This window comes from Channa argus, chromosome 20 (genome assembly GCF_033026475.1).
Source record: "Channa argus isolate prfri chromosome 20, Channa argus male v1.0, whole genome shotgun sequence".
NCBI classification, from domain to species: Eukaryota; Metazoa; Chordata; class Actinopteri; order Anabantiformes; family Channidae; genus Channa; species Channa argus.
This window is the reverse complement of record NC_090216.1, coordinates 6,475,865-6,503,668: the sequence shown is the minus strand read 5'-3', so window position 1 is coordinate 6,503,668 and position 27,804 is coordinate 6,475,865. Positions and strand designations below refer to the sequence as shown.

General features: G+C 39.5%; 2 protein-coding genes across 8 annotated transcripts; both read left to right on the top strand.

Moving 5' to 3' along the window:
* Nucleotides 1-134: 134 nt before the first annotated feature.
* Nucleotides 135-12,532, top strand: fshr (follicle stimulating hormone receptor). Its single transcript, XM_067489246.1, has 14 exons — nucleotides 135-350; nucleotides 2,007-2,078; nucleotides 3,468-3,542; nucleotides 3,778-3,852; nucleotides 3,952-4,026; nucleotides 4,935-5,009; nucleotides 5,360-5,440; nucleotides 6,295-6,363; nucleotides 6,465-6,539; nucleotides 7,216-7,401; nucleotides 7,516-7,736; nucleotides 9,324-9,505; nucleotides 9,597-9,788; nucleotides 10,340-12,532. The coding sequence occupies exons 1-14, from the start codon at nucleotides 160-162 to the stop codon at nucleotides 10,862-10,864; spliced, it is 2,094 nt and encodes a 697-aa protein (XP_067345347.1). The 5' UTR covers nucleotides 135-159; the 3' UTR covers nucleotides 10,865-12,532.
* Nucleotides 12,533-14,914: 2,382 nt separating this feature from the next.
* fbxo11b (F-box protein 11b) lies at nucleotides 14,915-26,920 on the top strand. Of its 7 annotated transcripts, none has more exons than XM_067488092.1 (22): nucleotides 14,915-15,244; nucleotides 16,401-16,564; nucleotides 16,770-16,830; nucleotides 17,062-17,203; nucleotides 17,310-17,439; nucleotides 19,037-19,120; nucleotides 19,273-19,405; nucleotides 19,539-19,645; nucleotides 20,372-20,483; nucleotides 21,497-21,603; nucleotides 21,719-21,856; nucleotides 21,939-22,156; nucleotides 22,305-22,485; nucleotides 22,583-22,705; nucleotides 23,490-23,575; nucleotides 23,695-23,771; nucleotides 23,880-24,023; nucleotides 24,178-24,288; nucleotides 24,381-24,488; nucleotides 24,591-24,699; nucleotides 25,123-25,221; nucleotides 25,391-26,920. In XM_067488092.1, the coding sequence occupies exons 1-22, from the start codon at nucleotides 15,157-15,159 to the stop codon at nucleotides 25,557-25,559; spliced, it is 2,691 nt and encodes an 896-aa protein (XP_067344193.1). In that variant the 5' UTR covers nucleotides 14,915-15,156; the 3' UTR covers nucleotides 25,560-26,920. The 7 variants fall into 7 exon arrangements, with proteins under 7 accessions (XP_067344193.1, XP_067344192.1, XP_067344190.1 ...); XM_067488091.1 differs by having other exon boundaries at nucleotides 17,059-17,203; XM_067488089.1 differs by having other exon boundaries at nucleotides 16,770-16,851.
* The last annotated feature ends 884 nt before the right edge of the window (nucleotides 26,921-27,804 follow it).

The window sequence follows — 27,804 nt, the reverse complement described above, 5'->3', positions numbered from 1 at the left end:
GGAGCCTGGGCTCTGATGGAACAAGGCCTGCATACATGTAAATTCCACGTGGGAGACAAAATGGCAGGAAAACAGATACAATTTAAGTAAGACGAAAGAAGAAATAACATTTGAAAATAGATAAGATAAAATAGATCAAACTAGACTCAAACAGATGCAATGATGATGGGGATGATCCTCACAATGCTGATAACTGTAAGGATTGAGACAGCAGCCGCGTCAGTGCCCGGGTCTGAGGTGAACATTAAACCTGAAACCAGCTTGGAAAAGCAAACCACATACTCCTGCTACCAGCTGAGATTGGACGTCACAGAGATTCCTTCGAACATCTCCAGCAAAATTAAATGCCTGTGAGTATACACACACACACAGAGACAGATTCAAGTTCATTCATACAAATATCTGCATCAGTGTTGGGATGCAGTTGTGAACCAAACCGTGTTCCACCCAATGTCATCTGAAGGTGTTGGTAATGACAGTGTCAGTCTGTAGTTACAGTCTTTTCTGTACGAATCATTGAATTGTTTTCATATTTTTTCATTTCATTTCATCTATTAGTATTCATGGCCCTATATATCCCATAATGCAACTTAATAGCATCTCTGTTTAGTACATTTTCTATCCAGTGTGTAACTTTTATAAAGCTGCCTTATTTTATAAAGCTGTTTTAATGGACTAAATACTCTCATACTGCGTGAGATTGTTATAGTTGAGCAGAGGGAAACTACTCATGAAACAAGTCAGAATTCGAGAGCTACATCCCACAATAGTATTTCCCATTCTTTTCTTCAATTTACATTTGGGGGATATGCAATGCCTACTCATTCAATGAAACCCATTCATGAGCATTCATAATCATTTAGACCTTCCTCTCTAATGCCTGCTCATCTCGTCTTGGCTAATGTTTGCACTGAGCCAATGCTGTGTGCAGGAGGGAATATATGTAGAATCAACTTCAGCAAGTCCCAGTGCAACCACAGATTTCTACAGAGCCCACCGACTAGCCACAGGTTGAAGATGCCGTGGTTACACTGAGAGCATTCCTCCTCACAGAACATCAGCAAATCTCATCTTTTACATAAAAAAAAAAAACACACGCACACACACTGTTTGCATGCAGGCTGTGTATTGCCTTGTCAATGCTCACACAAATGTCAAATGTCACAAGGTAAGATGTTACCCACAAATGCCAAAAGGCAGATTCCAGTTTTCGAACCTACAATCTGACCAGACAGCTACATCAGGCATTTACTTCCAAGCTGGATAACATGCAGCATCTTTGCGTGAAAGGTGGAAATGATTGTTGTTTTGAAATTTAATAACTTTTACAAGTGCTGATAGGGCTGATTTTGTTACCTGTAAAAGCTAAAGTGTAGCTTTAGCCTCCAACAATGGTAACTGAGCATCGGTGGTTTAGGTGTTTGACACAGTGACATAGAGCTGGATGAGGTAACATTGCCACTTGGAGTAAACACTGATCTGTTGTTGCTGTTGAAACATTTTGAAGGAATCTCAAGGCTAGAAAGCAGGAGGGGGATGACGATGGGGGTCAGCATAAAGATTAGGATAGCCTGAGGCTTTTGCGCAAACATCAAAAATAAACATATACTAAAAATATACACTGCATACAAGCATACACACACACACAAATGAGGACATACACAGTGGCAGAAGTAGCAACTATTCCCAAGAGTCGCGCTGTAGACTGCCAGACGGCGATGTGTGTGTTCTCATCTATTTTGTTCGAAGGTCAAGGCTTAGGAACAGTGGGGATGCATACAAGTATGCAGCATTGAAGGGCCACTGCAGATGCACTCTAAAAACAACCAGATGCAAAAACAAGCTTGGGAACCATTATAGACGTCCTGTACGCAAAACATGCACATTGATTTAATGCTGATGTACATGTGAAAATGTGAATCAGATCACGTGCACATCCCTCATACACCTAAAAATACCACCAATTACTTGTCTTGGCTGATGACATTCTGTTTTTGCATTAACAGGCACGTTAGGCAGACGCAGATTAGAGTGATTGCTCAGGGCGCCCCCACCAGCATGCAGTACCTCAGGAAACTGTAAGTGTGTTTGTCTGGTATTCGTGTTTATTTTCTGATGTGGAACATAATGAGCTGAGCTAGTCTAAACACTCCCGATATGGATCATCCAAATATAGGTTGGGGGGATGGGGGGGTTGAAAGATCTATAATGAGGTGTCACTGTCACATTTCTCTTTACCTGGGTTTGGCAATATTCCTCCAAACCAAAAAAAAGGCTTAATAAAGTTTATTTACGATGGAGATACTGAAACTACAAGCTTAACATTAACAGTATTTGAAAAAAGAAGGCTTTGAAATACGGAGACATATTGTGCTATAAATGATATTTGTCTCTTCACTATCTACAGGCATCAGATGGGAATTGCTCAGATCAAATTATTTCTTTATTTAACAAATTTCATATAGTAATTTACACGCTAATTGCATCTGCGGAGTTCCTTGTAATTGTTAATTGCACCTTCTGGTTGCACTTTGAGCTTCCTATTGTCGAACCTAAAGCTGTGAACAGACAAGCTTCCTTTAGTTATATGTAAAGCTACAAACAGCAATTAAGATGGCAGTGGCGTGAAAATCAGAATCAAAACCTGCTCTAAAACAGATCTGCTTCACTTTAAGGGCCATGGCACCTCGAGACGATGAATCAGCTCCCCTATGAGCCCCATTGGCCTAGTCTTTGCAATGTGTCCCACATTGTTGTTCCCCCATCAACAGCTTTTTTCAGCAGCTTTGACATGTTTAATTAGTGTCAGTCAGCATTGGTCCGTCAGTGAGAAAGACCACTCTGACTGGCTGTGGAGCTTAGCAAATCACTGCGTTAGAAGAGGCCATGGTAACAACAGCAGTAGAATTTGGAACCTTTCAGACATATCCTTGATTAGAAGTCAGTCCTTGATCAGCAGCAGTTGGTCTTGCTGTTTCACAGTCTTTAGGCTCTGTCACGTTTTGCACAGTCCTTCAGGCAGTTGTCCTACTGAAGTTAAAATTGAAAGAAAAAATAAACTCCGAAACAAAGTCAAGCAAAAAACATGGAAATTGTCTCATTGGTTAGAAAGGCACTTTTAGAAGTGAAACTTTCCAAACTGCTGCCAGAGAAGTCCTTGGAGTTGGAGTCATCAAGACACTTTGACAGCACCTCTCCACAACTGTATAAGTTTAGGAGCATATTTCTCCAAAAAAGGAAATAAAAAAAAGAAAAACATATTCAAGTCTGACGTTTTCTTTGCTTTCTTGCATTTAGTGAGGGCTGCAATCTTCTCAAATGAAAGAATACAAGAAGATGCCTTCTGTTTTGTTTGTAGCTGAAGCTTCAATAGTGTTGAAAAGCACGTTTGCACCATATAGAGCTTCTCCTTTACCTCCTCTCACACTGTCTCTTCTCATTTTTCCCTTCACTACCTCTAACCTTAGTATGATACTGGAGAATGACATGCTTGAGAGTATTGGTGCATTTGCCTTCGCCAGCCTCCCTCAGCTTGCTGATATGTGAGTATACAGCTCTCTAAAATCCGCCACTCATGACGTATTTTATCCAACATGTTTAAGTGTTTAGTCTCTGTTATGGAACAGGAAGGGCTGCAAAGTCTAAAAAGAACTGATCACCCAAACAGTTTATGACAAAGCTTGACACAGACTAAATATTTCACACAATGAAGACCTGATATCTGACCTTTTGATTTTTGTGTCATAGTTTTCATTTATATGTTTGTGTTTCCCTCAGCTTCATCTCTGAAAATGTAGCTTTGGAGAGTATTGGAGCTTTCGCTTTCTCCAATCTCTCCAGTCTCACTGAGATGTAAGTATCGCTGACAGGATAATGGCAGTGGTGAAACCCAGTATTTGTACAACCACTCATTCACATAAATGAGAACATGACTGTGGCTTTTTCTTTCAGAACCATAACAAAGTCAAAACACCTGAGTTACATCCATCCAGATGCATTCAGGAATATCAAGAAACTACAGTATCTGTGAGTACTGCCAGTGCAGCGGAGAGGAATATGTTTCTGTTTTTTTGTGTTGAGTGTGAGTCCAAAATGGGTCATGGGTGACAGAACTACTTGTAATGGGCCCCCATATGACCAGACACATCATTTTTTAATTAGTTCAGATCCTTTAGAAGAGAAATGAAGTGTCAACTTCCCAAGAAAGTTTTTCTACAACACAACTTATCCAAGGTGTGTGTTACAAAAAAAAAAGTCGGTTGTATTGTGTATGTATTTTGAAACTGCAAATAAGGGAATGTATGTTGCTAAAATCCCTTACTGCCATTACCATAACTATTACTCTTGTGTTTGTCCCAATTTATGAGAACTGGGACACATAAACAGAGCAGACTATGGTGGAAAATGTACAATTACATCTATTAAACTTTAAAACCAGGGCACCTTAGTGCAACAGCTATGTATTCTGAATTGTCTCTGAAACATTTTCTGAATTTACTGTATGTGATGATATGTTTACAATCAGCCCCCCTCTTAATTTGTTAAATGAAGTTACCAGGCATTGCATCTTGCAGGTTGCATTAAACAATATAATATAAACTTGCATACAATGCCAAAAGTCTACCACAATTTCCTATAAGACACGTAGCTAATGCTAATACATAATTAGAATAAGGTTGACTTTGTTTCTTTGTCTTGTTTGAAACAAGAGGCTCTTTAAACACGATGATTTGTTACTCTCACACCTGAATCCTTCTGAATTTTCTCTGGAATCTCTTCAGTTTTACATTTTTTTAATCTTGGCCACTACAATAAATGCAGCTTACTACATTGTCCAATTTGTATCACTCTGAGTCACCAAACAGAGTGTGTGTTGTTCTAAGGGCACCGTGGGAATGTAGTAACATTTGGTGCTTAATCTGCACATCACACAGGACCATCTCCAACACTGGACTGAGAATTATTCCAGATTTCACCAAGATCCACTCCACAGCCAGTGGCTTTCTCTTGTAAGTCTCGAGTCAGTATACAAATGCATGCCCAGACACACACCTACACACAACTATTCTCACATGACCTGAAAGTACAGGCTCTATTATGCACACAGACTTAAATATGCACAGAATAAAAAGTAACACTGCAGTTAAAACCTACACACTGAGGAGACCTGTAAAGCATCACTCGCTGGTCTCTAACCTTTAAAATCCATCTTCAAACTGTCTCTGCTTCAAAAAAGAAACAGATTCAAAGTGGTCATATATTTGCCACGTCTGCTTTCTTCTATTAGAAAAAGCCCTTGTACTATTTATTTCTCTGTATTTGTTGTTTATCATGTGTTGTTGATCTTTGTGCTGCTCAGAGACCTGCATGAGAACAGCCACATAGAGAGAGTCCCTGCCAGTGCTTTCAGAGGCCTCTGCACTCAGACTATCCAGGAGATGTAAGGGATTCATGCTTCTTCTTTTTTAGAAACATACACACTGACGCCACCCTCACACAGCGCAAAGTGGGCATTACATACGCAACGATGAATGTTCCCTGAAATGCTCTCTGCCCTTTTTGCTGAGTTCCATCTTCTCCCACTTCTTTCCCTTTTTTGAACTTTTCTAACTCTTTACCTCTCTCTCTCTCTCTTTATACACACACACACACACATCTCGACTCTATTTTCCATCGTCCCTCTTTTTAAGCGGCTGAAAATCATGTTCTCCCTTTGTATCAGGCTTCTAATACTATGAGTGAGATATTTTCATATTGCACTTAAAAGGTGCCTCTGTTTTCTCCTGTTTGAAATACAAAAATAAAGGTAGGATTGAGAAAAAGAGAAAGCTCACATGCAGCCTAAATGGTTCTGCAGCAGTTAAAATAAGTCAAGAAATACAATATAATATTACAGTGACAGGGTTGTTCTACGGTATTATAAGATATGAGAGTGCTATCGATCTGACTGACAGTGATAATGAAGTTCTTTTGTCCTCTTGCTATTTTACTAAAAACTTGAATATGTCTTATACCATATTAAACCCATCTATAATGCATGCAGATTGCCATTAGCCTTCAAAGTCCAGATTGTTACAAAGCAGAAAAGGAAAGAAAGAAAAGAAGTAGTCTTACATAATAAATACATTCTTTGTGTTTTTGACCAAACTTTTCTGCATTTGTGCAGCTTCAGATACAGAGAACAAAAGAGCCACATTCACTAAAATTAGCTTTGATAGTCAGATAAGTTGACTGTTGGGAATCTTCTGTGTTGGAACCACATGACTGTAACTTGGCTCCTCTTTCTAATGACAGACGGCTCACCAGAAATGGCATCAAGGAGGTGGCAAGTGACGCCTTCAACGGCACAAAAATGCACAGATTGTGAGTCACAAGCAGACACAATTACAAAGAGAAGATTTTGAAAAATAAAAAGACAAGTAGTTTACATGTTTAATTTCTCTCTTTGTCTCTTTCTGTCTTAGGTTCCTGAGAGGCAACCAACGGCTTACTCACATCAATCCCAACGCCTTTGTGGGTTCCAGTGAGTTGGTGGTACTGTAAGCATGACATCTAACAGTAACTCATGCCTACATGATTCACCCTCTTCATCGCCACTTATTAAAATCAGGATGTAGGAGAAAACAATGTGACATGTGTGGGAAGATTAGAAAAAAAATAAGCACACATGCTAGGTTTAAGGTAAAAATAAACCAAGAGCAGGTGAATTAATTTAAATTTACCTAGCGAGAGGGATTTTTAATCTTTTTATTTCCAAACTAAGAGATGCCTATTTCTTTTGAAGTGGCAATCAGACAAAAAAAATCTTTTGTGCTGTCATTGCTGTGATGTTTTCTTCACTCCATGTCCCAGCAATCACTTGGCAATCAAACTGTAGTTCCCTCCATCAATTTGTGCTTCAGGAAATTTGACTTTTACGGTTTTATTGCTAGAAATTTTTTAGTTTTTTGCTTTATTTTTATCACTTCTCTCAAGGCCTCCAGAGTACATCTCCTCATCAGTGACTTCTCCGCTAGTTTAGTCACAACCTAGATCGGATCAGTAATAATGTTTTCAGGAATTCCAACTGAATGTTTCCATATTTAACAGCTTCTGACATCTTCATACTTGCATTAAAAAAAAACATTATTGTGAATGCAAGTAATTGCAAGAAAGTGAAATAACAGTTTCAGTTACTGGTGTTAAATTCTCACTTGTTTGTGCTTGTTCTTGCAGGGACGTCTCCCACACAGCTCTCAGCTCCTTGCCGGACTCCATCCTTGGGGGCCTCCAGAGGCTGATCGCACAGTCCACCTTCCATTTGAAAGAACTTCCTCCTCTGCAGCTCTTCACCAAACTGCACCAGGCCGACCTGACATACCCATCCCACTGCTGCGCCTTCCACAAAATACACAGAAACCGGTAAATATATTCAAAAGGTGCCTATACAGTACATCCTGCAAATGAAGAAAAAATTGGACATTTTTTGGAGTTTAATTCATTTTTCTGAACTTTGTGGGTGTTGTTGTGTTTCAGATCGGTGTGGAACTCCCTGTGCTCCCACCCAAAGGCTCAGGATAATCTTCACTTCTACAGGGACCATTGCTCCAACTCGACCTCCATCACCTGCAGCCCGGCACCAGATGACTTTAACCCCTGTGAGGACATCATGTCCAGCACCCCCCTTCGGGTCCTCATCTGGATCATTTCCATCCTTGCACTGCTGGGAAATGCAATGGTTCTCCTCGTATTTTTAGGTATTGAGCCAGAGCATCATTTCTAAAGGCAGAATTTGTGTTGTATCGTATTCTACCTTGGTTTGTGGCATTTTGTGTTGAGCTTGGTTGTCATCGTCTAGTTTTGTGTTCTTTCTTTTTATTATTTTATGTGATTTCATATTAGAGTAGTGTTTTTAAAGCTGCAAACTAATGACACACCAACTTAACACAAGTAAATAGTCAAGTACTTGTATTTTCCAAAGGTCTAACCTGTCAAGTACACTTTACTTCAGTGTTCACAGCATTCAACACTTTGAGATGCCAACGTACTATTTACTTAACTTAACTAATTTGCACTTTGTAGATATATTTTGCACATTTGACATGAGATTAGGGTCGTGCCATACAGTATATACTGTGATTATTCCTGTGCATTCCTCTTGACAAGGGATGTTCAGGTGAATGATGAGATACTGCTGTGGAGGACATACTTTATTCATATTCTCTTTTTAGTCTACTTAATTTGATTATTTTGTTTAGTTATTGATAATGTCCAGGCTTGATCATCGCTTCTGTTTGCTGGCTTAACCAATGTTGTTTCACGAGGATTAGCTGTGTGTTCCAGCATCCTAGAACCACCCAGTAATGTTCTAGATCTTTCAAATCCATCAAACAAACTATCAAGCAACTAGGCCACACAAAAAACTACCCTGCATGCTATGACAACCAGCATCCCAGCAGAGCCAAACATTACAAGTAAACCAGCCAAGCCACCACATGTTGGAAAGCATTTAATATCAGGCCAAGAACCAATCTAACCATCAAAATGCCGGAACCTACTAAGGCTTTTCACTATGCTAACTCTCTTGTTACTAATCAACAAACACACATAGACCTCTGTCTTTAGTCTATTAAGTTCACTCAACCAGTCCTTTTCCTGTCATTAACATTTCATATTGTTCTTGTCATTCTTGTTCTTCTTCATATTTATTGGCGGGTGGAATCCAACTTTAAGGTGCATTACTGCCACCTACTATGCTGGAGTGTGGAAAAAAGTAACGATCTGAAGAAGAAAAAGAAGAAGACGAAGATTTTTACTGCATTACTGCCATCTTCCTGTGCTCCTGTGCTCCTACATCTTCATCTACTCTCATTTTATAATTGACAGTCATTGTTCATTGAAACTAGCTGCACGTCAGCTTCCTCCTTCTTCTTTTTTTTCTTCTTCTTCATCTCATGGTTATTAGCATGTTTTTCACTGCCTGCTTTAGGCACCAAGATTTTGAAACTGTCTCAGTTACCACAAATAAAATGACTTGCAAACATCACCTGTAGGGGTTTGCTTCCTGTCCTACTTTATTATTTTTTTTCTTTCCTACTTTGTCTCATCATTTGTTTCCTCTTCCTCTCTTTTTTACACTTTTTGTAATGTAGGAGCGTTTTGCCTTTTCTAATTTCCTTCCTTTTCATGTTTCTTTGTCTTTTTGTTCTAAACACTATTTCCATCTTTTCTTCACTTGATGAAAAATGATGACTTTTTCCAAATATCCAACTAAGGACATTTATTAATTGTGTTGGCATCACCACAGTCTGATATTTTTTCTCTTTCCACTGATGTGATTCCAGGCAGCCGCTCCAAGCTGACTGTTCCTCGGTTCCTCATGTGTCACTTGGCCTTTGCTGACCTCTGCATGGGCATCTACCTGGTAGTCATAGCAACCATAGACATACTCACCCAGGGACGGTACTACAACTATGCCATAGACTGGCAGATGGGTGTGGGATGCAGTGCTGCAGGTTTCTTTACGGTGTGTTTGCATGCATATGATAGCCTGGTAGACGACAACATTCATCAGTGTACACAGCTGAATAGAAAACGTGTTTGTGTGTAATTTGCAGGTGTTTGCCAGTGAGCTGTCAGTGTTCACATTGACAGCAATCACCGTGGAGCGTTGGCACACTATCACACATGCTCTGAGGCTCGATCGCAAACTCCGCCTGAGACACGCGTGTATTGTCATGACAGCAGGTTGGATTTTCTCCTCCCTTGCTGCTTTGCTGCCCACAGTTGGGGTGAGCAGCTATGGCAAGGTGGGTGCTTCATTAAACCGGCAACTTCTCCCTAATGGAAGTGCAAATTCTTCTGAATGGGTTGTTGTAAAGGCTCCCTGCTGAAATTGAATGACTTGGCTAAATGGTCTCAAATCACTCAACCACTACCACTAAAAAACTACCCTATTTATATCACTGCAACTAGGTTAAATAACTGCCTTTATAAAACAAAACAGTAGAAAAGCAACACCAACTACAGCCTCCTAAATGATCATGCAGTTAAATCGACACTGTATTTGTATAGTTTGAACAAAAAATACTATCACCTACAGAAAGAGAGGAATTATTGCGAAAATCTTGCAATTGGCTGTTGTATTTTTGTGTACCTCCCAGCTGTCCGTATGTATCTAGAATAATTCACACACATACAGTGGGAGTCTGTTCATACAGTAAAGCCCACTGGTCAACAAACACTATGAGATGGTTTTAGCCAGTGATCGACTAGTCCATAAGACTGCCTAGTAGTCCGAGGTTTAAGGTGGGGATTAAGTAAGTTTTTGAATATGCATCTGTACTTGTTTGTGGTGCAGGTGAGCATCTGCCTGCCCATGGACGTGGAGTCTCTGGTGTCTCAGGTCTATGTGGTGTTTCTCCTCCTCCTCAATATCCTGGCCTTCATCTGTGTTTGCGGCTGTTACCTCCGCATTTACCTGACCGTCCGCAACCCCTCATCAGCACCAGCCCACGCCGACACCCGCATCGCCCAACGCATGGCCGTCCTCATCTTCACTGACTTCATCTGCATGGCTCCTATCTCCTTCTTTGCAATCTCGGCTGCCCTCAAGCTCCCTCTCATTACAGTCTCAGAATCTAAACTCCTGTTGGTCCTCTTCTACCCAATCAACTCATGCTCCAACCCCTTCCTCTATGCCTTCTTCACACGCACCTTCAGAATGGACTTTTTTCTCTTCGCAGCTCGCTTTGGCCTGTTTAAAACCCGGGCACAGATTTACCGGACAGAGAGTTCCTCTGCATGGACATCACCAAAGACCAGTCATGTGACACTGTACTCCTTGGCCAATACATTGAGCCTGGATGTGAAACAAGAATCCTGACTGTCTTTCAAAGGAGCAATAGACTTTTTGCATTCTATTTTATTTAAAGTTTTAAAAAATTCTACTTTTAAAATGTGTGCTTCGTTCTATTTGTCCATGATGCACCAGATGGGTGGAGTTTACTGCATCACAATAAATTTACATCACAAGTAGAAGTAGAAACAGTTGGAGAAGAAGTAAACAGATTTCACTTTCATGTATATGTAACAAACACCATCCATCTGGTATCCCAAGATAATGTAATTAACTAAATGACTTTGGAACAGTTTAGCAAAGGTTTTGATGCTGGGGATATCAGCAAACACACACTGAGAAATCAACCCTCATTTAACATTCAACATTATGATTGAAAGATATTCATTAAGAAGCACCCTACAGGGACCTACTCATTAACAATCTACTCATATACTCGTTCTGGCGTAGCTCTCCGTGCCTCAACATCCCCTCCAACCTTTCAGTTTTCCTTTATTTTTAAGTGAAAGATGTGTAATTACCCTCGTAGTGTAATTATGGTTATTGTTTGTAAATGAAAGTTCTATATTTAATGTCACCTTTATTTTGGTGTTCTGTGCAAAATGTATATTGTGGATTTTTTTCATAACCTTTCTAAAATTTGTATACTATATTATTTCTGCTTGAGTAAAATTTATATGTCAAATGTGGGTGTATGAAGAATTGTGACAAAAGAAAAAACTAACACACTCATTAAACTGAGCCATCTTTATCTAGAAATGATGTCTTCCAGGGCTTTCAAAGATTTCAAGGACATAGTGACCCCACCAACCTCTACTCTGTGTGCCAGGGTGGGTGGACAGTTATGGGAGGGGAGACTACACAGCTGCTCTTTCGGCTTATTACAGGAGGATGGACATGGCTTCTAGATAAGACACACGCACAAACACACACACAAACTCAGAAGCAACCCAGGGTTTCAAGGCTGCAGCTGCATGAAAGAGTCCATCTCATTGATATGGATACACTGCCTCCTACATGGCAAACCTGAATGTGTGTGTGTATTTGTGCCTTTTAACCACCAGGTGATGCTAGTGATGAAGGATCCATTGTGATGTGTGAGCTCTGTTGTGATCTATGCAGCTGTGAAAAACAACATACTAAAAACACTCCTCTCCAAAGACTGCTCGCCTTTGGAGCAGTTCAGCTTGAGATAAAATAAATTGGTGTGGAGAATGAGTTTTAACAGAACAATGAAAATTAAATATGCTATTCTCTAGTACTTCACAGCTTCACTGCTGACATGTTTTCATGGGTTATATAAAAAAATCAAGGGTTAACCACAGTAGGCTAAGAAGGAGATGTCATCATTACATTAGTGGAAGGGAAAGAATTATGTTTTCCTGACAAAGGCTGGCCTCGCTTTTAGACTGACACTGTCTCAGTAAGGTGTTGATTTGTGGCTCAGAATAGGAAATGGTCTGAACAATTCTCTTTCACCTTACCTGTCCCTGCAGAGTATAGTACATACAATGCAGGCAATCTTAAAGTCTCTTCACAGAACACTACAAACCTGAGTCTTTATTTAAAAAAAAGAACCAATTAATGTACAAAATCAAATAGCTGAAAGTTTTTTGATAGCCACTGAAACTAAAAGAATATTTAGCTGGGAAATTAGCTTAAAAAAAAAAGAGAAGGCTTTGCGTTGACCTTCAGTTTGAGGCCATGTATGTACCATATTACTGCAAAATTGTTCCAAAAAGTTTGTTTGTTTGCATATCTTTCTCTTCCCATGTAGCAAGCTAATAAAAAGGCTCCAAAATTAACAAGCTTTTAAATTAATTTTAAATTATAATATAGAAAATATAGTTTATTTAGAAACAACTGTATTAACACCATTGTATTAACATTGTAGAAATTATTTGGTTATTGAATAAATATAGTATATGTCATTACTCACTTCTGCATTGCACTGTAACAATCCTCTCACCTATTTTCACCGATTACTAAAATGACAAATGATTTTGGTAGTTACTGAAGGTTGTGCCAAGAGCACACACATATTTTTTTCCCTGACAGAACAACATGTCATGAAAGAAAACTTTTTTTTTTAAATCTCACTTCATTTAAAACCTTGTTAAAATGGAACAAAGCTGTCTCTTTAAAAAGTGTGTCCTCAATGCTTCCAGTCTCATCATATGCAGCCAAACAATGCCCTCTAGTGGTCTAGTCTCCTGAGTCTAATTGAAGTTGTTTGGTAAATACTACAGAAATATATATTTATAGATTTAAACACACATCTTCTGTAAGCTTAAAGAGTTTTTAAGTTGGATACTGTTGTTGATTTATTACTGAGAAGAAAAGCTGTAGTTAGCTTAAATTCGTGTGGTTTAAAATACAGTCAAATGTAAAATTCAAAATTCAAACAACTTTATTATTCCTAGAGGACAATTGTTTTGCCTTGTTCCAGCTGCTTTACGTTGTATGACACCCAATAGAACAAGCACACACACACAAAACCATTAAAAGCATCAATCGTCGTCTATAAGAACATAGAAAATGTCCGATAATTTAAAAAATGTTTACAATAAACAGCCGTGTTATGTCGAATAAAGAATGGATGAACAGTGGTGATGACAAATAAATAATGATGATGGTCAATCGTTGGATTTAAAGAGAAATGATAAAACAAAAGTTAACATTTATAATAGTGTGGTAGGGTCTTTTTAGATACTAATTTTTTTGTCCTTTTGGTTTATCCTGTGAGATCAGGGTCACCACAGCGGATCATTGCCCGCATGTTGATTTGGCACAGTTTTTATGCCAGATGCCTTTTCCTGATGCAACCGTCTCCTGCTTGGGCTGGTGGGGAGTGGGCTGTTGGGGGTTCGGTGTCCTGCCAGGGCTGGGGATTGAGCCACTGACCCTGTGGTCCATGGACGACTGCCTTTACCAACTGAGCTACAGGTGCCCCCACTTTTTAGCTATTAATCAACAAACAAATCCAAATAAATCAGATTAATTAAACTAAACAAGTGCAAAACAACATTTAAAGCTACAAGATACATTTGCCAGATAATATTTATATTGCCTCATTGTGGCTTTGTGTGAATTATTAATTCACATTTAAAATAGGATTTGATGATAAACTTTGAAAGGCTTTTCATTTTTCACTCTTTTTTAACTAAAAAGATTATTATATTTTCATGTTTCAATAATTTTTTTGCATGTTTGAAATGTGAATCTCTAACATACCCTTCAAATTGAATTGCATAAATAAAATTTTAATATTTGTATTTATGTTAATATATTTAGCCAACTAACAATGCATCTCTGTGTCATATTCTAAACAACCTATCTTTTCTATTTTTACAATTTGTTTCTCTGCCATTATAATTGTAATTCAAATTTTTAAAATGGCATAACATACATATATATACTCAAGACTATCTCTCCAATCCGCCATTTGTTTAACCAAAATATAGCAAATTATAAATATCAATTCTCTTTTTACTTATTTATTGGGCCTACTGGGCCACAATGAGATACAAATCAAAGCCACACATAGCCATAAATCAGCCAAGAAGGGGATGCAAAAAGAGACATGGTGCAAGAGATCCCAAACGACACCACGATTATTTTGTGTCTGTTTCGCCTCTATGACAAGCGGCCTTTCCCCTCTCGGTGCCCTGGTGCCCGCATTGTCACGATCCGCCCATGCTCACTGAAAATAAATAAACAAATGCAGGGTCAGTGGCTTTAGGAAACAGCGAACTTCAGTTTTGCTGAAACGCTTTTGTTTAGCCAGTGGTCACAAATTACACCAAAATAAACACTAGTTATGAACTGTATATGTAGACTGAGGACTGGATCTGCAACATGTACATTATTTTGATAAGTCCACTGACGTGTGTGTGGATTCATTAAATCGCCGCTTGACCGATTGCGAACCCACACGCAGAGAACAAGATTTGTCAAGTAGTCTGATACAGAGCTCCTGGTTGGTTGTTAAATGTGCCGCTCGTAAAACGCCAAATGTGATTGGTCTCACGGTCATTCTCATATTTTTTTTCTCGCGATTGTTTCCCGTGTGGGTTAATGGCTCCTCCTGCTACAGACTGAGACGGAGCTGGCACCGAGCAACGATACGGGGCAGCTGTAACACCACGGAGGAAGGGAGAAAAAAAAAGCGATTACACCCCAAATACCAGCGGGTTTTTGATCGCAATTGTTTGGGTTATCTGGGGAACAACTGTTCGGGTGGTAGTTAGGGACGAGGGCTAAATTTAGAAGCGGGCGGTCGAGGACAGCAGTGTATTTTTCAACAACCAACTCCCCTGATGAACTCCGTCAGAGCCACTAACAGGAGACCCAGGCGAGTGTCGAGGCCGCGCCCGGTGCAGCCCGAACGGAACAACGGGGATAGAGGTAAGCCAGGCTACGCCAGCTAATGGTTTATGACAAAGCCCTGTCAGGGGTAACAGCCTTTACAAAACCCCCGTTTGTACACACGGCCCTGTTCTGTACATCGCGAGGCCCCGGGTTCAGCAGGAAAACCCGAGGCTTCTTGCTCTGTGGCTTAGGCCAGGCCGCGCTTTGTTTGGCTTGAGTGATTGGGGCTAGCTAACACCGCTAGCTAGCTTACCATTTAGGTGGAGGTTGGGGGTTGTCTTCGCCTAACGTAATGCGTATGTAGCTATACGGTCAACATTAACAGCTTACATTCAGGTAATCTCAGCTGCAGGCAAGGGGATCGACTTCACATGCTCTAACACAAGTCTTCGCGTCTGCTCGGCCGTTGCATTCCCAGCTGTCACTATCGATTCCGAGGGTGTAAATCTGTGGCGTCTTTGGACTGCCATTTTTGGGGTGTAACGTTAACAAAAACATTAGCAGCGAATGGGGGCAATGCTAGCTAGCCGTCCCAGCTACGAGAGGCCACACAGATCAGCTGTGATAGATGCTACGGGTAGTTTCACAGTGTCCATTTTGTGTGCTTGGGGCAGTAGTTTAACGGCACCGTAACGAGCAGTTTGAACCCGTATCATCTTCCTTGTTCACGGTGCCTGCGAGCCGTAGATCGATTTGTTTACGCCGCAGACTTGTCAGCTACGCAGTTCAGTTTTTAGCCATTAGCCACACGTCTGATCGACTTAATCTGCGGCCCTTAATTGACAGCCCCATAAAAGATGAGGCTAATTTTCTTTAATATAGGACACAGACAAATGCACATTGTCCGATATCACTTGGGTATGACTACGCGAAAGACTGGTGATGGGGCGCATATCAATCACTAACCTTTGTCTGCCATACCAGTTTTTGCCCAGTCTGTTAGCCTGCGCAGTGTGCATACAGCATGTGAGCTGAATGTACACCATTGTCCCGTTAATGGTGAAGAGAATAAAAGCATCAGTGTTTGCTGCAGATATAAATATTAGGTGTGTAATTGAGTGAAAGAGGGATGACTAGGTTTCTTCGTTTTTTAATTGCATGTATTGCTTAATTGTGCAGCTTTGTCCATTGAAGTTGCATCTTTTATTAAGTGATGTGTGCATAGGAAGTCTTGTCTTGCCCTTGTTTCCAGATGAGGAGGCTCCTGCAGCAGCCGCAGCAGAGATGGCTATTGAGGAGTCCGGTCCAGGAGCTCAAAACAGTCCCTACCAGCTTCGACGCAAGACCCTGCTTCCCAAGAGAACCGCTGCTGCCTCAGCCACCGCCTCTGCCTGTCCCAGCAAGGGCCCAATGGAGGTTAGAAAGAAAAAAATAATAAATAATAATGTGCATTTTTTCATTGTGTGTTCCACAGTATTTTTTTCCTGTGCACAGACAGTGACAGTGAATTGCTGATTGTGTTCTTCTGTGAAGGAGCAAGGATTTTTGTGACAACTCGGTAAATGAATAAGTTCATTGAGTCTTGGCAGGAAGTTAATATCTTACTTTTCCAAATTTACAGGGAGCTTCCACTTCATCAACAGAGGCCTTTGGCCATCGAGCCAAGCGGGCACGAGTGTCCGGTAAGAGCCACGACCTGCCAGGTGTGTGTTAAATCTCCGGAGTCGGGCAAGGAACGTGTTGGCTTTGTAGTTGAGCCTGTTATGGATTTTATTTTATTTTTTTCCTGTGTCTTGTAGTAAACCTTATTATTTTGCAGTCCATTCAATGACGAGTCTACAGTTTAATGTTCTTGAATTGATGTATTTCTTCTTACGCTTACACTGTGAGTGTGTATTTGTGTGTTTTAGCAGCCCCAGCAGAGCAATATCTGCAGCAGAAACTTCCAGATGAGGTTGTTTTGAAGATCTTTTCCTACTTGCTGGAACAGGACCTATGTCAGGCAGCTTGTGTCTGTAAGAGATTCAGCCAGCTAGCCAATGACCCCATCCTATGGTCAGTGCTGCTACAATAATGGGATCTGCTCCATTCCTGTTTAGAAAAACACATCATTTAAAGACCCGAAACTCAAATTCTGTGTATGTGATATTTACCCATCTAGGAAACGACTATATATGGATGTGTTTGAGTATACACGTCCCATGATGCACCCTGAGCCAGGCACATTTTACCAGGTTAGTCCTGAGGAGCATGAACACCCAAACCCCTGGAAGGAGAGTTTTCAACAGCTGGTAAGTTGCAAGAAATCATTTTTCGATGTTTTTTGTCTTTCTGTGAATAAAGAGCTCTTGGAGGGGCTTCAGTATTTTTTTGCATAAGCGACTTCTTTTTAATCTCTTTACATTTTTTCTGTGCGTAACATGTCATTATGTGAAGTCATATTACTGCTATAAAACTCGTCACCCACAATCCGGGGAAAAGAAGTGCATGTAAACATTGTGCACACTTATTGGACATTAGTATGCAAATCTAGGTCTGTCTTTTTGTTTTTGAAATTATATGTTCATATACAGATGAAAGAGTGGCTATTACAGAACCTAAAATCTAGACAAGTACTTTATATGTATTTGGTTGAGTAACTCTTATGAGCAGCAGTTAAATGGAAAATTGATAATAATCCTGTTATAGATTTTGTGATATCTGCATATGTATAATATTGACATATCTAATACTGACCCATTTAAATATTGTGTTGAAAGTGCTTTTATCATTTACTATTGTCTTAGTTTAATTAGCTTTTTATTCTGGTGTTTTAATTGATTTTCTTATGCAAAACGAGCTCCTTTATCAGAATTGGTTCAATGTTGTTCCATAACATGTTTTGTCTCTGGGAGATTTTGACTAGTTTATGACAAATAGCCAGCCAAACCTTTCCTTCTGTTTCTTGTCTTTGACTGCTAAACATTCAGTAAATCCAGAAAGATCAGTATAAAATGTTAATGTCATCACTATGCTGATCTAAAGCAATTGTGTATCAGGTTGTGGATGTTAGGATGTTTTGGGGGATTTGTCAGTGTTTAATGAGTCAGTGCAGACTTAGCATGAGGATTTAAGACAATGTTAATACGAGGCAAATGTTTTAGGTTTTAGTAATTAGAATGCTATACGCAAATTTCAAAGGGGGCCTGGTGGCTCAGTGGTAGAGCATTGGGTTGGGATGCAGATGGCCACCAGGTGTTGCCCCACCAAGACACCAAGGGCCACCTAGGTGCCAGTCCTGAGCCCGAAATATGGGAGGGTTGCGGCAGAAAGGGCATCCGGCGTTTAAAAAAAAAAAAAAAACTCATGCTGAATCAACGTGCGGAACACGTTCCGCTGTGGCGACCCCTGAAGGAACAAGCTGAAAGCAGTTGATCTTTTTGAAGCAAATTTCAAGTGAGAACAAATTAATTATTTTTTTTTTTGCTTTGGATCACTTTATTCCTAAGTTTTTGCAGTCATTCTTCTGATTTCAACTGCTTGTTATGGTTGTTAAGGAAATAAGAAATGCAAAGTCTTTGCAGCTCCCACACCACACATCTAAAATGTAATATCTCTGATAAGTAGTAAAAAGACTCTGCTAATAATTTCTAATAATTATAAATGTATCTTTATTTAGGCCTCTAAAGGTTGTAAAGTTCTCATTTTTTTTTGCATTTCACTTTTAGACATATGCAGTGGCCAGTGTGTGGTAGTACACTGTTAGTTTTCATGACACTTTCTTGGTTAGCACACTCCTCTTTGTTAATGTCTTGTCAAAAAAACTTATTTAAGCCAAGATAATTTGATGTTAATGTTGGATGTGATTTCCAGCAACAATTGTTGACCTTAATGTTTTCTGTGTTGCAGTACAAAGGTGCCCATGTAAAACCAGGGTTTGCTGAGCATTTCTACAGTAACCCTGGTAGATACAAAGGCAGAGAGAATATGCTGGTAAGTGAAAACCTTATATTTTAAGAGTTTCACAACACCCATTTATGCAAACCACTGGAAATGTAAACCACTGATTGTTTGTCCATATTGTCTTCTGATCAATTATGTGTTTGTATATTGTGCCTGGAAGTGTTTGTGCCCTTCTCTTGCAGTATTATGACACCATTGAGGATGCACTGGGGGGGGTACAAGAGGCCCACTTTGATGGCCTAATCTTTGTTCACTCTGGCATTTATACTGACGAGTGGATTTATATAGAGTCCCCCATTACTATGATTGGTGCAGGTAAGCGTTTCCCCTCAACTATAAATCTCTTTAAACCTTTATGCTTGTGATCCATGCAGTGATATCTTAAAATGTTGCATTTATGTCCCTATGTACAAGAGTGTTGACGATTGTTCTCATCTTTTCCCTTCAGCACCTGGTAAAGTAGCAGATAAGGTGGTGATAGAGAATACTAGAGACTCAACATTTGTGTTCATGGAGGGCTCAGAGGATGCCTACGTGGGATATATGACCATCAAAGTAAGCACAGGCATTCCTTTTCTTTTCACTTTTCAAACAAATGTTAGGAGTACTCCCGTTACTCTTAATAAATGTAGTCACAAAGGAAAAAAATCTAACCTACCCCTTAATTTATTATTTATAATACAGTTGAGGATAACATTATTTACCTAATGGAGACTTCTGGGTTTTTGTGTGGCTTAAAGAGAACATGCTGGAAGTAAGCAAGAATCCCAAATGAGTGAAACACACGCTTTGTAATGATGCCCAGGAGCTCCTGATTAAAAAAACACGAGTGTGTGTGTGGTGTACTGGCAATTGAATCTCAGAAGTTTTTGAGCATTGTGAAGAGGCGTTTTTATAAAAATGTTTGAAAACAATTTAAAAATGTTTAGCCTGATTTGCTGATGAGCTGTTAATTATGAAATAACTGCCATGATATAAATGTCAGACAAGGGACAAGTGATGGAGTTATACAAAAACAGTGTGTATGAGAAAAGCTTGTAAGCATGTTAATTTAGTTGCAAAGAAATCAGAACTAGTGAATCAAATTGTTTTTTTTAATCTGTGTTTTAGAATTATATCATGCAATCAGCTCCAAATATTATTGTTGTTGGTGTTGTTTTTAATAATAATAATTCAATCTCAAGTAGGGAGAGTCCAATGTGGATGTGGTGGGTGGATGAAAGCTTGATGTATTTTCAGTAATCATAACCACTCTGACCTCTTCTGCTCTTCACTTCTCAGTTTAATCCTGACGATAAGTCAGCGCAGCACCACAACGCCCACCACTGTCTGGAGATTACAGTGAACTGCAGTCCCAACATTGACCACTGCACCATTCGGTCCACGTGCACAGGTACCCCCCCCCCCCCCCACACACACACACACACAATCACAATTGTTATGAAATACATTAGATAAAATACCTGTTCTGAGTTGAATGTGAATTATGTTGACACATAGTAGTAGTTGACAAAAGTAGCATGATGTTGTACTGGTATTGTTCATTTAATCTCTTTAGAGCTACTGTTCTCCTCCCTAACTGTGGTGTATCATTGAGAGATTAGTGTGTTCCTCATTATCCTGCAACCTAGGATGACAGGATTCTTTTGTCATTTGTGTCTTGGGCTAATAACCAAGTAGCCTTGCTTTATTAGCTTTTTACCTTTTTATTTTTTTTCAAGACTACTTTTATTATAGTGTTCTTTCAAACTGTGCATACTCCTCCATATATAGTTAGTTTTTATCACCTCCAGGCAATCATTAAGTGCATTATTTTAGATCTTCAATATGAAGGGGCAGGTTTAGCTCAGTTGGTAAGGCAGTTGTCCACGAACCACAGGGTCAGTGGTTCGATATCCAGTCCCCCCCCAAACAGCCCATTCCCATCCCCAGCTGTGGGGAAGCCCGTTTGCGCCAGGAAGGGCATAAAAACTGCTTTTCTGCCGCACAGTTTTATTTGTAGCTGTGGTGACCACTCCTGGGATGAGCCAAAAGAACAAAAAAAAAAAAGCATCTTGTTCAATATGTCGTGTTCATCAAAACGTTATGTGTCTCACAGAACAATTTTGAACTTTAAAAAAAATATATTTGCTCTCTAGGACAGTTATTTATATTTATTAGCTGGCCACTAGTAAATAACATGTTTGAATTATTTCAATTAGCAGAAAATTCTTCACTGACAATTTTTATAACGATTTAGGTTTGGAAAATATCCAGTTCAAAATGTTTCTGCATGTAACTTCTGATAAATTGCTTGGTGTTATTTGTCTAATATTTTAAATTGATTACCTCTAGACTGTAAGTTACTTAGTAATATAAGTTACTTGTGTCCCTACTGTTGTGTAACTTCCCCCCCACTTTATTCAGTAGGTTCAGCTGTGTGTGTAAGTGGCCAGGGAGCATGTCCAACCATCAAACACTGCAACATCAGTGACTGTGAGAATGTAGGACTCTACATTACAGACCATGCACAGGTAAAATATAATAGTTTCCCATTAACAGTAACAATCATAGTTTGCCATAAATCTACAAATCTACAGCACAGGCTTTGTTCTAAATTGAAGTTTTGCTTCTTCTTTTTTCCCCCAGGGCATTTATGAAGACAATGAAATCAGCAACAATGCACTAGCAGGTATTTGGGTGAAGAACCATGGTAATCCCATCATTAGACGTAACCACATTCATCACGGACGAGATGTTGGAGTCTTCACCTTTGATCACGGCATGGTAACAACTCCTTAGCTATCACATAGTGTTTTATTTGTAGAAGCTTCACTGTCCATCTAAGTTGTCGTCTTGTCTGTTCCAGGGTTATTTTGAGAACTGTAACATCCATCGAAACCGTATAGCGGGCTTTGAGGTGAAGGCCTATGCCAACCCCACAGTTGTGCGTTGTGAGATCCACCATGGCCAAACGGGAGGCATCTATGTCCACGAGAAGGGGCGGGGGCAGTTTATAGAGAACAAAATTTATGCTAATAATTTTGCTGGTGTGTGGATCACATCCAACAGTGACCCCACGATACGGTGAGGACAAAACACCTATTTAACATGGCTAACCTTTTAAATATATATATATATGGTTTTATTGGCAATTAATTTCCCAACCAGCTTCATATTCTGTTCATATGCACATTTTATTCCTAGACTGACTGTTCTTTTGTTTTATATCCAGGGGAAATGCTATATTTAACGGTAACCAAGGAGGGGTGTACATATTTGGTGACGGTCGGGGTTTGATAGAGAATAATGATATCTATGGTAATGCCTTGGCCGGAATCCAGATCCGAACCAACAGCTGCCCCATCGTACGGCACAACAAGATCCACGATGGACAGCATGGAGGCATCTATGTGGTTAGTTTGCTAACAGATGGAAAATGTCCTAGTGTGTTTGGTTGAAATGTAAACAAGATTCAAAAGTTTTTAAAGCTGATCCTGCTTTGTGTTGCAGCATGAGAAAGGACAGGGTGTGATCGAGGAGAATGAGGTTTACAGTAACACGTTGGCCGGGGTGTGGGTGACCACAGGTAGCACTCCTGTCCTCCGCAAGAACCGCATCCACAGTGGCAAACAGGTAAAAGAGATAAAGTTTGGACATGCTAAGACCCATCTTATATTAGGTGTAAATAAGGCAAAACAGAATGTATATATACTGTAACTGATGTTCAAAACTATTTTTACCTAAACTGCCTTGTCAGATCCAGCTTTAATAAAGTGATAAATAGCAATCTATAATCTAACATTTAGATGTCAGTGATAAGTTGACTTAACTAACTTATGCTTTGTTGTGATTTACTGCAGAGGAGTATTATAGAAAAAAGTGAAATAATTGTACCATCCCTACTGTTTTTCCATCTTGCTTTAATTAGCATTCTTATTAAAATGCCTTGGCATGTAAAAACATCAAAGTAGATAACCCAGGCAAGCTTGTAATTATCTTTTGAAGAGATGAGAGGATGTGTACTAAACCAAGTACATGCACTTTTACTCAGGTGCTTTATTAATTGGGTTATTATTGGAAACAGGGAGACAAGATTGTAGGATGTTAGAAATTAGTATAAACCCCTCAGAGGGAATTATAGTGAGACTATAATTAGTTCCTGAGTTACCTCATTTATGTAAATGTAAACACTTTTAAACATTCTTCATCATTATTGTTTGCAAAATTGAGCATTTAAATCCTTTGCCAGTTGTAAATGGTGCAATAATTGAGGTCTCTAGTTGTTTTTTGTGCTAATATTTTACAGTACTTAAAATTGCTGTGTAGTTTCAGTCTATATAGATGCAACATACTTGATGTGACATTTTAACACGCTAATGACATTTGCTTGTGCTGAGTGTTATATCTTTCTTTTTAGGTTGGTGTATATTTCTATGACAATGGGCATGGTGTGTTGGAAGACAATGACATCTATAATCACATGTACTCTGGTGTACAAATAAGGTAAATATTGCCCTTTTCAGCTGGATATTCACTGATTCTACATAAAAGCTGCAGCACATGAACTTTTATTCCTAATTTTCTTATGACACACTTATACAACTCTTATTGAATCTTGACAGAACGGGGAGCAACCCAAAGATCAGGCGCAACAAAATATGGGGAGGCCAGAATGGAGGGATTTTAGTTTACAACTCAGGTTTGTATTTTAGTTTTTAGCTTCCTTTTTTTTCTTTCTTTTTTTTTTTTTGTACAGCATGTGTTGCATATGAACTTCTTTGTCTAATCCTGCTGCTTATCGTAACAGGTCTTGGCTTCATCGAAGACAATGAGATCTTCGACAATGCCATGGCTGGGGTTTGGATCAAGACAGACAGCAACCCCACACTGAGAAGAAATAAGATTCATGATGGTAGAGATGGAGGCATCTGCATCTTCAATGGCGGCAGAGGTACTATACCTAAACGAAACAAACAGCCACATAATTCAGAAACACTAAACCTAGCCTCTGAATTTTCTTTTTGGCAGATACTTATCTGAAACATGTTAGTACTTTTCAGCTTTCTGAATATGTAGTTTGCCTTGTAAAATATTTTTCTATGTAGGTCTGTTGGAAGAGAACGACATCTTCAGGAATGCACAGGCCGGTGTTTTGATCAGCACTAACAGCCATCCAATTCTCCGCAAGAACCGCATTTTTGATGGCTTTGCTGCAGGTGCACTTTTCAGATCAATGCTAAAAGAAGCACACATAACATCTCAGTTTGATGCTGCATTATGGTGCTGATGACAGACTTTTCTTATCCAGGTATTGAAATCACTAACCATGCCACAGCCACACTGGAGGGCAACCAGATCTTTAACAATCGCTTTGGAGGCCTGTTTCTGGCCTCAGGAGTCAATGTTACAATGAAAGGTACCCAACACCTGTTGGTTAGAAAACTTCAGCCAGTCATAAGCTGTTCTGTCTGCTCTTTAACATCCCTTTCCTGATCATGTTTTCTTTTCTATCGCTCAGATAATAAGATTTTGAACAATCAGGATGCCATTGAGAAAGCAGTCAGCAGGGGACAGTGTCTCTACAAGATCTCCAGCTACACTAGTTACCCCATGCATGACTTCTACAGGTAAAAAGCATCAGATATAAAGTTCAGAAGAAGTCTTACACATTTAATTAGACAAATTAATGATTAGTGGATTAACAGTTAATTTATCTACAATTATAGCAGCTAACGGAAATCAATAGTGCTAGTTTGAGTTTGCATTTGTGAGGGTTTTTATGTTAGGGTTTATTATTTGCATATCTGGAATCTTTTTGTTGTTTTGAGCTGTTCAAACAGAATTTCGAAGATGTCACTTAAGTTTAGGAAATTATGAAATTATAATGGGTCTTTCACAAAAAATGTGACATTTCAGTTACAAAAATAGACTTTTGGCAGGCTAATCAATAATGAAACTGTTAGTTGTAACGGTATTTTGCAAAAAGGCAATTTAGAAAATTTTAACTTGAAGTCATCTCATTGTGCTTTGTAAATGTTTTGTCTCTGCAGATGTCACACTTGTAATACAACAGATAGGAATGCTATCTGTGTAAACTGCATCAAAAAATGCCACCAAGGGCATGATGTAGAGTTTATACGGCACGATCGGTAAGAGTCCTGTAGTTCTGTTTTTATAAGAATTCAGGTTTTAATTATGTAGTATATTGGGTTTTTTTCCATCTGAAAACCAAAACATTTTATAACCTTTTTTTCTTCTTCCTTTCTTTCTTTCTTTTAATATACATGATTTTCGACCTTTTTTTTTTTTTCCCTTAAGTGAAGAGACTGGTTCTCAATCTGTGGTATCTGTTCTCAGGTTTTTCTGTGACTGTGGAGCAGGGACTTTGTCCAACCCGTGCACACTGGCCGGAGAACCCACACATGACACAGACACTCTGTATGACTCAGCACCGCCCATTGAGTCTAACACGCTTCAACATAACTGAAGGCATCCGGTCGAGTTACATTCTCTTACATAAACATACAAACACATTCAATGCACACAGCCAAATACACACTTACGCGCACACACTTACATACACACACATTCAGTTGCAGCCATAAGGACCCAGAGAGACTCTGTGATTGCGGCGCTCTCAGGTGGGATCAAAGTGAAAGAAGCTGCAGAGGAAGCAGCTTCCTGCCCACTGCAGTTGGACTCGCTGCAGTCAAGGCAGACTCCACAAGAGGGAACAGTGGAGCTGAGGGTAGACAGACAGAAAGGCCACAAGAGATTCCTCACTGGAGTATTTCTTATTGCAGTCGATAGACAGAGAAGATGGGAAGAGAAGGGCAGCGCAGATGGGCTGTCGACGATGTCCTGCGTCCCACTGGCAGCAAAGATCCCCACTGTGTTAATCCTTGCTCCCGGCCCACTACATCTTCTTCTACTTCCCAAGAACTGCTCTCATGAGACTTCCTGCTTCCTCGCAGCTGCCACCCCCATTGGCTGCCCAGGCAGTTGTAACTAGGCAATGGATGGGCAGATGTTGCTCTGTTGTGTGTGTGTGTGTGTGTGTGTTTGTGTGTGTGTGTGTGTGTGGGTAAAAAGCAATGTTGTGTGTGTGATGGAGCACTTGGGCTTTTTTTAAATGTTCTGATCAATGGATTTTATTTCAATGCTTTCTCATGTAGTTTTGTATTTTCAAGCAAAAAGCTGACTGTATTTGAATGTCCTTTTATTTTATTATATATTATTATAATTATTATTTTTCTTTGGTTAGCATCCCTCCTCCCACCCTGACACCCAGGCAAACTGCAGAAACTCTATTGTCCCAGTGGTGAAGTTCTTTCTGTGAAAGAGAATATGGTTTAAACACTAATAACCCTCTCCAGTATATTAGCTTAAGTGGCAGGTGGAGGGGCTCCACACTTGTAAAAAGGAGTGTGTGTGAATGTGTGTGTGTGTGTGTTGTACAGTGAAAGTTGTATGCGTGTGTGTGAATGTGTGTGTGTGTGTGTGTGTGTGTATATATGTTTAAAATGTTGATGCAGTCGGTGTATTGTGGAGAGGGTTTCAATAGGAGGTGTTAGAGCTCCTTAAACTGGAACTGATGAGTCAATCTGCAGGCCCCCTCCTCCCGTCGTTCCCCCCTCCCCCTTCTCTCCCCGTGTATCGTGGTGACTGTGGCTCTTCATGCAGCCTGAATCGTATGCATGTACCATAACATCTAGACTTAATATATTGTGAAGTATTCAATAACCATTATGTAGATGCTAGTTGAAATTCAAAAAGGGGTATACTTTCATAGAAAGGAAAAAAAAACAGGAAACTGGCCATTTCTAAGAAAATAAAACTTTATTAGATCATAGGTGTCTTGCCTTTTAAATTGACTGATCAATTACAGACTGCTTGGTCTTAAAAAAGAAAAAATGCTGCCCAATGAAGCAATAGTTTTGCAGGTGAACGCCGGCCACAGATTAGTTTGACTAGCTGCTGTGATTCTGTGTGTACAGTGTGTCAGGTGTTGCAGTTCCTAAGGAGTTCAAATATATGCTACAATTTCATTAAACTGTAAAGAGTTAAGAAGTCAGCAAGTTTTTACATTAAAAACTTGCAACATAGAAAAATATTGATGTCATCTACTGTCAAACATTACTAGGTAGTTTTGTGTTCAGGCTGTTTGGAGACATAAGTGACAAGTGCTGCAGGGTTAAAAGCCGCTACACAAAAGCATTTGAGACAAAATGCGGAGACCGCTGATAACATCAGCAGAGCAGTCTGGTTTTTAAGTGTCTAAAGCTGCTGTTTGATCAGAAAAGGTCAGAATGGTGACAGAACAAAAGCATTTACAGAACTTCATGGAATGCGCACGTATATTTGAGAAGCTGGAGAAACCTGCTTAAAGCAGACCTGAATAATATAACTCATCTGTAGCTTTGATTTTTGCTGTAAGCAGCAAGTAATTTAAGTCTGAGAAATCTAATTATCAAAGCTGGCTAAATTTATTTAGCTACTCTAGTAACAAATGTTTTGAATACACTAGTCTACATTTTCTTGTTCCCCCTGACAATATTAACATCCTGTCTTACACAGCTGTAGTGTGAAGTACCTCAGTAAAGTTATTCACTTTACAGTTTTATAAACTGATACTTGAAATGTTGTACATTATATTCCCTCTTTTGCAGTAGCTGGTAATTGTAGTACATTTAAAATTAAGCCATTTTACTCAGCACAAACTTCGAACTGTT